The sequence below is a fragment of the Camelus bactrianus genome, chromosome 26 (assembly GCF_048773025.1).
Source record: "Camelus bactrianus isolate YW-2024 breed Bactrian camel chromosome 26, ASM4877302v1, whole genome shotgun sequence".
NCBI classification, from domain to species: domain Eukaryota; kingdom Metazoa; phylum Chordata; class Mammalia; order Artiodactyla; family Camelidae; genus Camelus; species Camelus bactrianus.
In genome coordinates this window covers 33,484,942-33,499,618 of record NC_133564.1, presented here as the reverse complement: position 1 = coordinate 33,499,618, position 14,677 = coordinate 33,484,942, and the positions used below count along the sequence as shown (strand labels likewise).

General features: G+C 53.8%; 1 protein-coding gene across 6 annotated transcripts in view; it reads left to right on the top strand.

Annotated features, from left to right (window-relative positions):
* The window catches only part of CSGALNACT1 (chondroitin sulfate N-acetylgalactosaminyltransferase 1), a 257,672-nt gene that overhangs the window by 179,908 nt on the left and 63,087 nt on the right, over positions 1-14,677 (top strand). For all 6 annotated transcript variants that reach the window (XM_074353665.1, XM_074353664.1, XM_045518618.2 and 3 more), the window contains one exon: positions 9,468-10,359. In XM_074353665.1, coding sequence (XP_074209766.1) covers positions 9,765-10,359 — 595 coding nt within the window. In that variant the 5' untranslated portion in view covers positions 9,468-9,764. The remainder of the gene's footprint in view (positions 1-9,467; positions 10,360-14,677) is intronic.

Sequence of the window (14,677 nt, the reverse complement as noted above, 5' to 3'; positions counted from 1 at the left end):
TTCCGGCTGCGCTTGGCATCAACACAGGCACTTTGCATAAGTGGACATTTCTTCTCCGAGGCTGACTTTTCTCGTCAGTGGAATGATGTCAGTGCCGGGCTCGGCTCTGACCAGCTTTCTCGCATGTTGACTGCCGACTCTGTGCAGGCGCGATGCGGTCTGTCCCCTCTCTGCGGGGAAGCAGCGGCTGAGAGAAGCCAGGTAACAGCAGGACTGAGACACCCGACCCTAAGAACCTGCGGAATACTCAGGAGTATTTTGAGTGATGCAGAGGAGTATTAAATTGTATTAAACTGAAAAACAAACTCGGATTAGATAAGCACTCTGTACCCTCTGTCTTGTGTCGGAATAGGACCATTTCTATTGCAGGTAGATTTCTCTACAGGAGTAATCTCTTGAAATGTTTTTAGCTAGTCCCTAAGTAATCAGCTGACCCCGGGGCAGGGACAGTCAGCCACAAGGAAGGCTGGGGACCTCCCGGGGAGGTGCTGGGGGGCTGGTGGGCTGCAGGCGGACCTTACAGCACTGTCTGCAGTCAGCTCCAGGTTCTGTTTTTGTGAAGTAACACTACACCTAGAACTTACATGATACTGGACGTGCCCCTGTTAATTTTCCTGCAGTATCGGTCCTGTCTCTCTACCCAGGCAGACGCTCTGCTGACTAGCTCCGGGAGTTTCTAAAATAATTCTGCACAACCCTCGCCTTCTCCAGGCCCGTTGACTGATAAGCACTTTCCAGCAGCAAGCCCCTTGCTTGTGCGCTGACCGTCTCCTTGTTGGTGGGGAGGGATGAGGAGAACCAGGAGGGGTCAGTCAGGCTGTTTATTTCATCTTGACCCAAAGTGGCAGTCTCCTCCTTGACCCTCTCACTTCAAGCACGCCAGCAGGACACGTCGGCGGGCTCCAGAGTGGACCAGCACCTTCAACTCAGGATGCTTCCAGGGGCTGTTCCTTCGGGGCCATGCTGGTGGCGGGAGGCCTGCTGTGATGACCCCCTTGTTTCATGAGACCTGGGGGACCACACTCACGCGCCAGGCTGGCTGATTTCTGGGGTTGGGGTGAAGAGGACAGAGTGAGACCCCCGGGAGGGTGGCACACGCCAGCCACGGGGCGACGGGGTGCGGGAGCGGAGGAGAGCAGTGGGTCGTCACTGTTGGCATTGAAGTGGAGTCTCACCCAGGGGAGCCCGGGCTGGGGAAGGGGAGAACAGGCTTCCTCCCCACCCCCGACTCCCGGCTCCAGCTCCAAGCGCCGTCCTGCACGTCTAGAGACTGGCGTCTGGCGCTGCTTCTCTCCAGAGGCCCTGCAGTGTCCTCTTTGTGGGGCTGTGCGCGATACGTGTGCTCTCACCTTTCCCGCCCTTCCTCCGTGGCCCGGCTTGTGGGCGTTGCCTCCCGGTTGCTGGTTTGGTTTAATTCTGCACGAGTTGTAGCTCTGTCCACGCTCTAGGGTGTCAGGCTGATTGGGACTGATGACTGTGGGGGGCGTTTGGGGGTGTGGAGGCCGCTGGCTGCATGGGTAAGTCTCAGTTCTCCCCAGATCCCAGTTTCCTAGTCTCCAGGCCAGGATCAACAGCTCACCTGAGGTTCGGGTGAGACAGCAGGTAATGCACGAGGGGGCCAGTGATTCTTGGAAGGTCCTCGGTGGAGCCCCCAGGGGCTTCCTGAGAGGCCACCGGGTCCCTGCCTTGGACTTTGAGCCGCTCTGGGAGCCCTGCATCTAGAATTGGTTTAGAGGCATCAGCCAGGACGTGGTGGAGGCATTTGGTGAACCTTGTTTCTCATCCTCCTCTTCCCTTCTCCCATCTGCTAAGAAGGTGCACGGATCATCTCTTTTAAAAATTATTTATTTATTTTAATTGAAGGGTAGTCAGTGTACAGTGTTGTGTTAGTTTCAGGCGTACAGCAAAGTGGTTCAGTGATACATGTATATGCTTTTTCAGATCCTCTTCCATTGTAGGTATTGAAATTGAATGCAGTTCCCTGTGCTGTACAGTAGGTCCCTGCTGTTTATCTATTTTATATCTAGTGGTGTGTATCTGCTAGTCTCCGCCCCCCCCCACCCCCTTCCCCTTTGGTAACCGTAGTTTGTTTTCTGTGTCTGTGAGTCTCTCATCTTATCAGGAAGCTCTGATCTCCCTCTCTGTCCTGTCCTCCGGTAACTAAAGTTGATCATCGCAGCTGGCGTCCACCCCAGGCTTCGCGGCACAGGGTGGGTGACTCACACTTCCAACCTCACCTGGAGCTGACGTTTCCCACTCAGCGACTCCACCGTGCTCCTCGCCAGGCGCTGTGCTTGCTTCTTAGCTGGAAGGGCTTGGCTCGGAGCACCGCTCACTTCTAATTAGTCCCCTCCCTGTGAATTAGTAGCATGCCTTTACTGGAAGCTGGGCTGTGCGACCCCCGGACCTGGTGTCGCCAGGGTGCACGGCCAGGTAGAGGTTACGCGGTGCATGGCCACCACACGGGCAGCTCCTGTTGCTGGGCTCTGGAGGATGGAAGGGAGAGCTCAGGGTTCGGCAGGAGAGAATTCGTAGTGAGGTCAGCCAGCATCCTAACCAGCCTAGAGATGTTCTGTTTTTCTCCTTGCAAAGGAGAAATTCCACTTGCCAGGGTGCTTTTAGCTGAGCCGTGCTAAACCTGCTCTGTGGGTATAAGCCCATGGCATCTGCTCAGAAGCCATCGGATGTTGCAGAGCTGTTCTGTCCCGGCCTCACTGTGGGGCCAGAGCAAGGCTCACGCCAGGCACATCTGGTGTTGGCATTTTTTCCAGGGATAGTGTGAGTTTGTGGTGCTGGTGAGGGACGTGGACGTGCAAACCACAGCTAAATGGGGAGGGAAAGAACTCTGGACAGGGAAGTGGTGCTTCCTGCCGTATCTGAAGGGCCAGGCAAGATCCACTGTGAGTTCAGAAGCAGGAAACACTGGACACGTTGGGTGGAGAGCGAGGAACAGGTCGCAGCAGGCAGTTTGGGCCTAGTGGGTAAGAGCAGGGTTTAGCATCAGACTGAGCTGGGTTTGAAACTGGGCTTGGCCTCTTGCCAGCGGTGCACCTTGGGCGAGAGCTACCTCACTGCTTTAAGCCTCGTTTTCCTTATCTTTAATGGGATAATAAGGCATAGCTCATAGGATTGTTTTGAGGATTAAATGAGATAATGTTTTTAAAGTGCTTAGTATGAGGTCTGCCCAAAGCAAATGCTCTCTAAGTGGATGTAATTGTGAGCATTAGGTGAAGCCTAGCTTCTCGGGTTCTCATTTTGCGGCCAGGGCGGCCCCCCAGCCTCAGAGAGCCCGTGGGACCGAGGGGCAGACGGAGAGGAGACAGGTCTCTGCAGGGTTGTGGCAGCCGACTCAGCACTGCACGTATGCCTGGGGCATCTTCCCACCGGGAAGAGGTTCTTTGTTCTAAGTCACATGGGCAATGCCTTCTCTCTTTCACTCCCCAGGCTCACGGCTGCCACCTGGGCCGATCCACCTCCTTGGATCCTTCTGGAAGTAAGGATGGAGGTGGCGGTGCATGTGTGTGGGCAGGGGGAAAGAAAATCCACGTGTGCTCAGGAAGACCCTCTCTTTCAATTCTTCTCTATAAAGGTCCACCAGCAAATTAGAAACTGAAATCAGAAGAGAAGGACAGGAAGGGACTGGCTTGTTTCCTGCCTTTTTGGCTCTGTGAGTTCATGTTCTGAGTAGCAGACCCCCGGCTCTTTTTGCCATGTTTCCCTTTTCCTGCTTCTGAATAGGGGCAAGGGAATCAGAATGATTCTTTCAGACCACGTATTACTGAGGGGATGGAGGGGCACCTCCCAGCGAGGAGGTCTCCAGCCCAGAGGTAATCAGCCCATCCCTCTGGGGACGTAGAGAACAGCTCCTGGCACTGGTTAGAGTGGACCCTCCAGGGCGTCTTGAAAGCCACGTCCAAGTCCTCTGGGTTGGAAGGGAGGGAAGTGTGTCCCGGCAGGGGCCAGGCCGCAACACCAGGCAGCAGGTATTGGGGACCCTGGGACGGAGTCAGGGCGTCCAGAGGCAGGAGGAGGAGCCCTGAGGTCAGTGGGGCTGCTGCTCTGTCCTGGGACCCTGGGATGAAAGGCAGTTCCGAGGGCAGTGACGTGGGGGCCGGGATCGCGTCCCCGAGGTGCCTGGGATGGTCCACCAGGGCGAGGAGACATTAAGAACATTTTTACACTCCATTAGTTTAGGAGTATTGTTTTGCAAATATATAATACGACAATACTGTTTAACGTGTATATAACTTATAAATGATACATTATGTGTGTGGTACTTGCCCACAGGTTCATTCCTGTCTGGAATGCGCTATTTATGTTACTAGGTTTGGAGGCTGGGGACCCTGAGTGCAAGGCTGGTGGACAAGCTCGGCCCGTGGGCAGTGCCAGAGCCTCCAGCCAGGCAGCCTGGTGTCGGGGTGGAGGGGTCCCTGAGGTCACTTTGGCCCCACACGTGGTCCTGCGTGCACAGTGACACCCACTGGTCTTCTCTCCACGCCTCAGTCACAACACCCTGAGGATAAAGCACTTGGCATGTGACAGAGGCTGACTCAAGAGCTGGTGTGGAAGAGATACTGGCCTTCCAGAAAGTTCTGCGACACCTGCCAAGCCCTGCCCTGCAGCTTCCGGGGCGTGTGGTTTAGGGAGCTCGTGCCCTCTCGTTTTGTGCATCTTCACGCTGTTTAACGTCACAGCCCTAAACTAGCCGGTGTGGCGTGTGCACTCAGCAAGTCTGCCGCTGGAGCTGCAGTGGGTACTTGTCTCCCTTCAGAGACGCAGGTGGAGAAAGTCGGAAGGAGAAGACTCCGCAGGAGGCGGGGGGGGCGGGCTGGGGGCCTTCCGCTCGCACAGTGGCTTTGCGGGTCTTCTGTTGAATTCTGCAGAACCTCCTCCACGTCTGCCCTGTGTTGTGAGACCTCACATCTGCCCCAGTATGACCGGGAGGCAGACACACCATGTGACACCAGGAGGCAGGGACACGGAGGGCCGTCCCGGGTGCAGGCTGCCACCGTGCGCACAGGGAGTGAAACTCAGGAGGGAACTGGGAATGCGGTGCTGAGCCGGGGGATGTCTGCAGTGTTCCTCTGCACGTCTTGGAGAGCATCTGAAAACTATGAATAAGAATCCGGGCGCGGTTCAGGACGGTGTGTTTACCCAAGAGACAGGACCTCAGTTTCTGCTCTGTTAGTGCAGCTAATCCCTGGACCCAAGGTGAGCTGTGCCCGCTGTCAGAGAGCCGATTGCTGCATGGAGAGGAGCGGGCTGGCTCCCCACTGTGGGGCTCCGTCTGCCGCTTCCTGGCTCCACGGACACCGCAGGTTTTCTTCCCCAACCACTCCTCTGGCCGTGCCGGCGCACAGGGTGGAGATGCCCCGGGAAATTGATTGCTGCCCCTTGAATGGTCCCCTCTGTCACTCACAGGCATGTCATTGTGGTGTGTAGGGGTGCCCGACCTGGTGTCGCCTGAGGCCACCCTCCTTCCTGCCTGCTGCTGCCCCCAACAGCATCTCAGAGCTGGGCTGGCCTGCAGATCTCTGTGGTGCATGAGCCTCTCCTGGACTAGCAGACATGTCTTGGCAGGCTCTCTGTCCTAGTCCATGGCTCTCGTGACCAAATGTCCACCAGGGTCTGTAGAGTGAAATGCACCCTGCCATCCAGAGAGTGACTTCTGTCCCGACTGCGGAAACTCTCATTTCCACTGTCCCCGTGTTGCGTGAGCCTGAGACTCTGGACCAGGCTTCGACCTGTCTCCTTCCACTCTAAGATAAAATGATAACCAGTGCCTCTGCCTTATTTTAACAAATGTTGTTGATTCTCAACATTTATTTTAAGCTTTTGTCATTTTGAAATTTATTTTTTTAATACTTCTCAACAACCCCCCCCCCATACATTTGGTAGGTGGGAGCACGACATGAATACTTTCTATTTTAATCGTGTTTGCCGGCTGGGGGCTCGTGCTATAGTTATCTGAGAAGAGCTTAGTTCCTCTGCAAGCTTGTGAGCTTGCTGATGCTGGAATCTGTGCTTGGCTTGGCCCTTTTCCCCTTCTGTGACTTCTTATGCAGTGCGTGGTATCATTCAGGGTGGATAATGCCAACATCCTAGATGGAAGAGACTGGGCTTCTGACCCACTGTCCGGCCACTGCTGTGTTATTTGGAGACCTGGGGGCCTGTCCCGGATGCTTCTGGGTCTGGGCAGGATGTCAGGGCTGTCGGACAGCTTGCACCTGGAGTCTGAGAAACCCCCTCTGCTGCTGGATCCCTTGGCATCGGCCCCCTGTATCCTTTGGACCCTCTGCCTTAAATGCTCAGAAAGGCATTCCTTAAGCAACCCCCTACCCGTATACCCCAGGGAAAGTTCTTACGGTTGTTCTGGCCCCAAGGGTGATAGGACGTCAGTCTGCACGGAGAGCCCCTTTCCAGTCTTGGAGTTTGGGGAATAACCTTGCTTGGGTGGGCTCACCTAAGGTGGTCCGGAAGGCCCTGCCCTGCAGCACCCTCTGCCTTCACTGTGGCCTGTGAGGAAGCCTCCTCCCGCCATTTGTTGCCCACAGATCATAAGAATGGCTGCCAAGCCCCTGAGCTTGGATGTCCCTTCAGCCTAAGCAATGAGGGCAACATTTTGGACAAGGTACGTCACAGAACCATCCTTGGGGATTTGGCCAGGGGTAGGAAGGCCCCGGAGAGGCACTTAGGAAGGCTGGACGTTTAAAGTGTAGGCGACAAGAAACCTAATGAGCACGAGGGGTTTTCTGTAATTAAACAATAGGAACCCATCCCTCCCTTCTCCCGTAGGTCCTGACGTTGGTCACTGACAGAGCTGTATCCAGCTCTCCACCCTCTCCCTGTCTCCAGCCACCCCAAAGGCTGAGCTCCTGTGGAATCTGGGTGCCTTTTCTAAGTTTCTGAAGTAGTAGCACAGCGCTGCTGGGATCACCCACAGCTGTCCTCGCACTGCGTCTCCGACTTGTAATAGCGCTTGGTAATTACACGGTGCTCTCTGTCCGCAGCCCGTAAACACGCGGTACCGGTTAACCCTGACTCTCCCACACCGCTGCAGAGAGAGGGACAGCCGGTGCCTCTGGTTGCATCTCACTGAGGCATTCTTTCCTGTATGTGGTAGATACGGGTACAGTAACACCTGATCTTACCAAGCACCCTCCGCACCGCCAGGTGAAAAACCCAGTCTCCGTAGAAGCGGGAGGGAAGGAAGCACATCCTGACTTCGGCCGGCAGGTCCTCCAGCCTCCATGGTGCAGCCAACTCTTACTGTTTTGATTACAAGTTAGATCGCTAGAACCGGCAGAAAACACTGTTAAAAGATGCAGAGTTTTGTTTCTGACGTCCATGTTCTGCTGCCGACATTTAAACAGAGAAAGCCATCACTGCTTCTTTGGCAGTTATTGGTGGCTTTTATTTCTTTTAAAAAATAAGTTCTTCTTAAGATTTGTTTTTTCTCCTTTTACATCCCAGAAAACAGAATGCCAAATAACTTTGAAGTTTATACTAGGGAATTTCAAAAGCCGGACTGGACTCTAAAGAGACTTACAGAACAGAACAAAAGACTGATTGTACAGTTTTAAATTTCTTTAGCCATAGCTTTAATACACTGCTTCAGTTAACCAACACGATTTTAATTTATTATGCAGACATAACAATTATTCCATTAAAAACATGTTTGAAAGATTGCATCCTTTGTTCCCACAGCACAATAAATGGTGTTGAATGTTCCATTTTTGTTTTCTGATTTCCTTATTTTGCCTTTAATGACAACCTATTTAAGTAAAAGTTTAAAGTAGCAGAATAACGTGATAACGTGTCTTCACTGGATAATTTAATCCTTGGACATAATGAGTTCAACTGAGAGATTTCATTAGAAACAGCAAGGTGCCTGAGTAGCCAAGCTGAGATGTTTTTAATCACAGAATTATAGTAATTATACAAATCCCAAGATTTTTCATCACGCAGAAAAGGCTTCTAGGGCTAACCATGCCCTTTAAACTGAGCACTAATAACCAGGTATTCTAAATTATAGAAGAGAGAATCTTCAGGCCAAAGGAAATTTCGAAGAGAATGTTATGTGTTGAATTTGAAAGGAAGATTGGGAAATAAACTCTTGTGCTACCATAGTGGTGTCTGTACATGGCCAACGACATAGAAGACGAGCTCTCGTGTGTGGCCGTGGTACATAGTGGGTGACTGCTGAGATTGTCACTGAGCCTGTTTACTGTGTTTTCAGCCCAGGGAAGCTGCTGGAAGGGTCATCTCTGCTTTCTCCCATGGGTCCTGTAGTTGCTAATTGACTGGCGTCCCTCCAGTCAGTAAAGGGGACAGACCAGCAGTAAATGAGATGAGAAAATCTGGATTTCTGGATTGGGTGAAGACTGTGTAAAGAGTGATTTATGATGATGGGGATTATTTAAAATGTCACGTTTTTATAAAAATGGCCAGGACACAGAACCCTCAGGGAGCTTGTTTAAGAGAAGTGGTCTAAAACGATTTTATAAAAATCTCCCTAAACAAGAAATCAAGAAATCTTATTTGATCCATTTATCATTCCTTCTTTCTTTTTTTTCTCTGGCCCAGATGGGCAGGGAGATGAGGAAAGGGGATAAGGAGGGGAGGGCACTGGAGAAGGGGTGTCGGGACAGGCATAGGAGGGCTGGGTGCCCAGGGAAAGGCAGGGGTGGGTCAGAGCCAGGTGGCGCCTCAGTTGTTTGCGGGAGTGGAGTCAAGGGGCAGAGCGTGTGTGGAAGGCCCTGCGGTCTGACTGGGTATCTCTGACGAGCAGTCAGGACAGGGATTCCTCCCAGAGGCTGGATGTTTGGGGTTTGAGTCCTCACAAAGCCAGATTTCTGGTCTCTGTTCTCCCAGCCCTGTCTTTTCTCTGGTCAGCTCATCACCCCGTCTGCAGGCACAACTGGAAAGTCGACTGGTAGACCCTCCCCAGACTCATTGTGAATAAGTTGTCATCCATATTTATCATTTGCACTTTTGAGTCTTCAGGTGCTCCTGCTGCCCAAAGCGTGAGGACGTCCTGAGCCAGCCTTACGCCCGGCCGCGGCGGGGGGGGCGCCCTCGGGAGCCCAGGGTGTCCCACTGTTTGCATCCACCAGTGCCAGCCGGCCTGGTCTGCAATTTCATCGCCATTAAAATTTTGCTTTTTTCCTTTAAAAACCATGGAAATCATATGTGCGATTGTGGAGCATTTGTAAGGTAGAGAAAAATACAGAGCAGCAGAAAAATCAACATGACTCCTTCCACCAGAGAGAATCCACATTTTGCCATATTTTCTTACAGTCTTTTTTCTGCATCCATTGTGCATCGTTGCACTCTGATTTACAAACATTAAAGGCTATTTAATCACGTCTATAAACCCCACGGAGGTCTACTGACTATTGATGGCCGCGCAGAGAAGTAAGGGTGTTATTAGCCTGAGTAAGTGTTGTCATCTGGTTTCCTCTCAGGTCCGCACTGCGCTGCTGTCCGTCCGCAAGGCTATGATGGGAATGCGTGTGAAACCTTGGAGGGTTCCCCTGACTCGTCGCCTCTGCCCGCAAGTTCATCCTTTGGAAGTCGGGAAGCCGCGCCCGGTGGTGCCGGACTCGCAGGGGCAAGACGCAGTGTAGACGGAAATGGATAGAGCGGCTCCGGGGGCCCCACCCGCGTGCTGCCCGTAGCCTCGTCCAGGGCCGCCCGTGGCCGGCCGGGCGTCCTGGGATGATCGCCGCCGGTGCTGCCGCAGGGCCGACTCCGGAGTGAGGATGGCTCGCCGGGGGCTGCTGGCCTGGGTCTCGCGGGTGGTGGTCTTGCTCGTGCTCCTCTGCTGCGCCGTCTCCGTGCTCTACATGCTGGCCTGCACCCCGAAGGGCGACGACGAGCAGCGCGGGCTGCCGCGGGCCGGCGGTCCCACCGGGAAGGAGGCGGCCCTGCAGGGCTGGGAGGAGCAGCAGCAGCAGCGCGACTACATCGGCAGCCTCAAGAGGCAGATCGCGCAGCTCCAGGAGGAGCTGCAGGAGCGCGGTGAGCAGCTCAGGGTCGCGCAGCGCCTGGCGGGCGCCCCCGGGAGGGCCCAGGCCGACCTGCTGGCCTTCCTGCGCTCGCAGGTGGACCGCGCCGAGGTGCACGCCGGCCTCAAGCAGGCCACCGAGTACGCCGCCGTGCCCTTCGACAGCTTCACCCTGCAGAAGGTGTACCAGCTGGAGACCGGCCTGACCCGCCACCCCGAGGAGAAGCCTGTGCGGAAGGACAAGCGGGACGAGCTGGCGGAGGCCATCGAGTCGGCCGTGGGGGCCCTCAACAGCCCGTCCGAGGGCAGCCCCTACCAGCGCCCCTACACGGCCGCGGACTTCATCGAAGGTTGGCGCGCTTGCGCGGTGGGGTGGAGGGTAGCCGGACAGGCGGCGCGGTCCCCGCGGGATGGCGATGGCGCGTGGACAGCTTTGGGTGGGCCACACCGAGGGCAGAAAGTGGCTTTTCGTTTCTCAGAAACATCTGCTTCCACTTAACTTCTCATGGAAACTGCAGTCACTGAGTGGACAGGTTCATTATTTCTGGGCAGTAGGTCGAACTTCTTGCTCTTAATTTAAAAAGAAAGAAAACAAGACGTAAAATATTGAAACCCAAATAGAGTGTGATAGGTACTTTACTTTAATGCCTTCTGGCAGGCCCGTCTAGAGACAGCCCGTTGTCAGGCCCAGGAAGACGAGGGCCTGTAGTAAACACGGACCACTCCCGTTGGCCCAGGGCTGTTCTGGGAAATTTACCTCCACTAATGACCCCTTTGAGGGACGAGGGGACAGAGGTTCGGATTACCTGAGCAAATTACCTAAGGTTAGCAAGTGGCAGAGCTGGAATTTGAACCCGGAAGCCTGATTCCAGAGTCTTCCTTCACCCTCCCAGACACGTAGCTTGTCCACCGCCCTCCACACCCGGCTCGGCACTCGGGCTCTGTAACCCCCGTCTCAGCCTGCAGGCCGGACAGACTCTCTCCAGTCGCATCAGAAACCCTCCCGCTGCTCCTTACGCCTATTCTCTTTGGACACTTTACTGTCTTAGGATTTTTTTTCCCTCTTTATGTGAACCATAGCTTCGTGCAATTTGGATATGTTATCATTTTTGATATGCCTAGAGCTAGGTAAAGAAATCTTTCACAAGATCAAACTTTTGGTGTGACAACTGAAAAAAAAAAAAAGAAAGCACAACTTGAGAGTTGTGAGTTAAGTTTTATTTGGGGCAAAATGAGGACTGTAGCCAGGGAGGCAGCCTGTTGGACAGCTCTGAGGAACGGCCCTGAAGAGGTGGGGGAGGTCAGTACGCGTGTGATTCTGGTGAAGAGGGGGGTCGTGCAGTCAAGCACACGTTTTGGCAGAGGCTGCTGCTTGTCACAAGCAGATGTGCCCGTTAATGATTTTAGTGCTTTTCTAGATATGAGGAGATGCAAGAATCTGGGCCCATAAAATCTTCTCCTGAAAATACCTGACTCTCTGAAGGCCTGCTCTGCCAGTTTTTACCAGCGTACAGAGTGCCTTGTTCCTGGTCTCCACCCTGATCGTCTTTCCTTGCAGGGTGCGCTGAAGGTCAGTAGGTGCAGTGACCAGGGACTTCGTCCTTGTAGAGGCAGACAGCGAGTGACAGTTTTTCGTCCACAGGCATCATGATCTTTTTTTACTTTAACTCATTTTTATGGGGTATCAAGGCGCTGAGCGCAGTGGGCAGCCAGCAAGTGCACGCCCCAGGTGAGCGATCAGTATGAGCTGAGGAGATCAGGTCCCACCACACCCCCGTCTCACAGAGTTGCTGAGGCATTTCCACAAATACTAGCTCACTAGCTGACCCAGGGAGAGCCATGAACATCCTTCAAAAGGAAACCCTCGTTCCCCTCGCCCTGGAGGATGCTTGCCAGACCTACCCACACACGGAGCAGTTTCAAGAGAACGTGATTACAAATCAGGGCCTGCCCTTTGGAACGTTCCCCCTGTGCTTTTTAATCTGCGTTTACGTTTGAAGTCTGTGTGCTTTTCTGTGTACAGTATCTTAATAGAAAAGCCCTCTGGTCCTCAGTCAGCAGTGACGGCCCCGTGCAGCCTGCAGCCTGTGCGTTAGGGCAGCTCGGTCCACACGTGCCTTCCAAATTTGGGGAAGGTCTAGGCAGCTGTTTCCATATGATGAATAAAAAGACACAAACACCGTAAATGTGTTTATACGTATCTGTCATGCACATAGTTTATCTTGTTTCTTCATTCTTACCACACAAGATTGTGGAGGCAGTTTTTCACATGCTCAGGAAACGGGGCATCCTGACAGAATCTGCTGGTCCGGGCGCTGCGGGAAGGCGGAGTTAAACTCTGCGGGAGGGGTACCTGTCAGACGGTGATGTCTCAGAACAAGGCGGGAGTCCATCGCTAGGACAGTTCTGCCGCTGGCTAGATGGCCACTTGGGCAGGAGGTTACAGTTTGTGAGTCTGGCATCAGAGAGGTGGTTGGTTGGACTGATTACATTTGAAGACCTTTTCGATCCCAGTTCGAGAGTCTTTGAGCTACACGTGGTGAAGGAGGAAGAAGGGGAGGGGAAGGGGCTGATGTAAAATGTTTTCCGTAGTATGTGAGAGCAAGTGATGGGACCTTGTAAGGGTAAAGTGGGTCTTTAAAATAATGTATTTGGGTTGCATAACCTCCGAGAGACTGACTTTGTGTTTGGGAGTCGTTAGCCCCACCATGGGAGTGGCTGAGTAGAAATCCACGGGGGAGCGTGGGCTCCCCCAACTCCGAGAGCTGTAACCAAAGGCCGCAGCTCCGGACCAGTGTGATGAGGATGGGGAATCTCTGTGTTTAAACAAATAATGATAGATGCCCTCGGAGTGCTTCCGGATGGCAACTGTTGTGCAGACTTGAAGCTAGTTATGGGGCGGGTGTCATGAGAACACAAGCAGGGTGCTGTGTGACTCTGACCAGACCCTCCAGCTCCTGGGGACTGGGGCTCCTCGTCTGTCCCTAAGAGGTTGACTGATGTCCCTCAGGAGCCCCCCGGCCCCGCCTGCTGCAAAATACAAAGCACGGCTTTGAGTGTTTTCCTCCTGGCTCTGCCCAGCGCCCACCCCTGAGGGGCGCTCTGCTCTGCAGGCGGGCTATCTGCAAGGTCTCCTCTGACCGCGCCGCTTTCTACAGTTCTGTGGAGCTTGCAGAGGGGAAGCGCCTACTGATGACCGTCCAGTTTTTTACCTGTATTGATTTAATTACTATCTGGCTCTGAAGCCTAAAGGGAACAACATTTTCCCCCGTTTCCCTTCCCAGATGTTTCCTTGGCACTGATTTTCGCATTGAATTCTCACATAATAACAGGATTTTTTGTTGTTATTACCAACCATCTGGGAAAGGAAGATAAAGCAGAAAAGCGCAGTCAGACCCCATGCCCGAGGAAGCCTTGTCACACGAACGGAAGACCCCTCGTCGTGCTGGCGGTCTGGTTTCTCCTTCACGACGGGACACACAGACTCCTATTTAAGTGTCAGTGGCACAGCTTTTGGCCGCTGGCCCGGCCAGCTCCCCCTCCTCCAGCTTTTGCAGGGTTAGTGGTGGTAAGAGTGGGTCAGATACCAAAAGACTTGATTTGGGGGTGAGATGGAGCCAAACCATGAGCCACAGGAAAGTGAAGATGTGGATGGTGCCCTGAGGTACGTTTTAAAACAAGGGAATGCGGAACAACAGTGAAACCTTCATGGCTGCTGCCTCGTAAGCCCCAGCCTCCTGCCTGGCAGCCAAGACCTCATGCTTCTGGGAGGCTGAGGCGCCAGGTGAGATCCTGAGTCCTCTCCATCCATTACCGGCTTCTCAGCATAGCCTCTAAGGGAACCCCTGCAACCACGTTGCTAAGTAAGGTTTTTCAGGCGAGTCAAGTCCCAAGTCCAGTCCCAGGTCCTGGTGCCGGGAGGGCCAGGTGCCGGGGACTGGGATGCTCAGCATGCATTTCAGCGAGATGCTCCTTTGCGACCTGGGGAGAAAAGGCGAGGCAGGCGTTCGGATGTGTCTCCGGGCATCTGGGGATCGCGGGGCAGATGAGGGAGAGCGGGGAGTCTGTGCAGTGGGTGGCTGTAGAGGAAGGAGTGGTTCAGGGAGACTGCTGTGGCCAGATAGACGGAGGACTTCAGGTCCTGAGCTGGGCCTCAGTTCTCAGCCAGCATCTCCCGGGAGGTGAGGGCGGGAGAACTCAGGACAGCCCTTCCGACATGCCCTCACGGCGCATGTGCCGAGGAACCACACTGGTTCACTGTCAGGTTCCGAGCAGGCCTGCGAGATGCTAGGTTCCTCTGTCACCCCACCCCGACCTCTGTCCTGGTTCCTTCCTTGAATCTCATTTGTTTGCTGATGCTTTAAGGTCCTTTAAGGAGAAGAAATACTTTTGATTCCAAAATCAGAGCTAAGGGGCTTAAATGCAAACCGATGGTTTGAGGCTGCACTGTAGAGGGAGTTCTTCTGGTGGGAGGTGAGAGGGACTGTAGCCTCAGTGCGATTCCATGGGGTGGGACCCCCAGCCCTTCTTCAGGGTGGGGCGAGGAAGAGCCTCCTGCCAGGATAGGTGTGCTGCTGTCTCAGGATATCCTGAAAGCCTCAGTAAGTTTTGAACAAGGGACCCTGCATTTTCATCTTGCTCTGGGCCCTGCAAGCTAGGCAGCCGGCC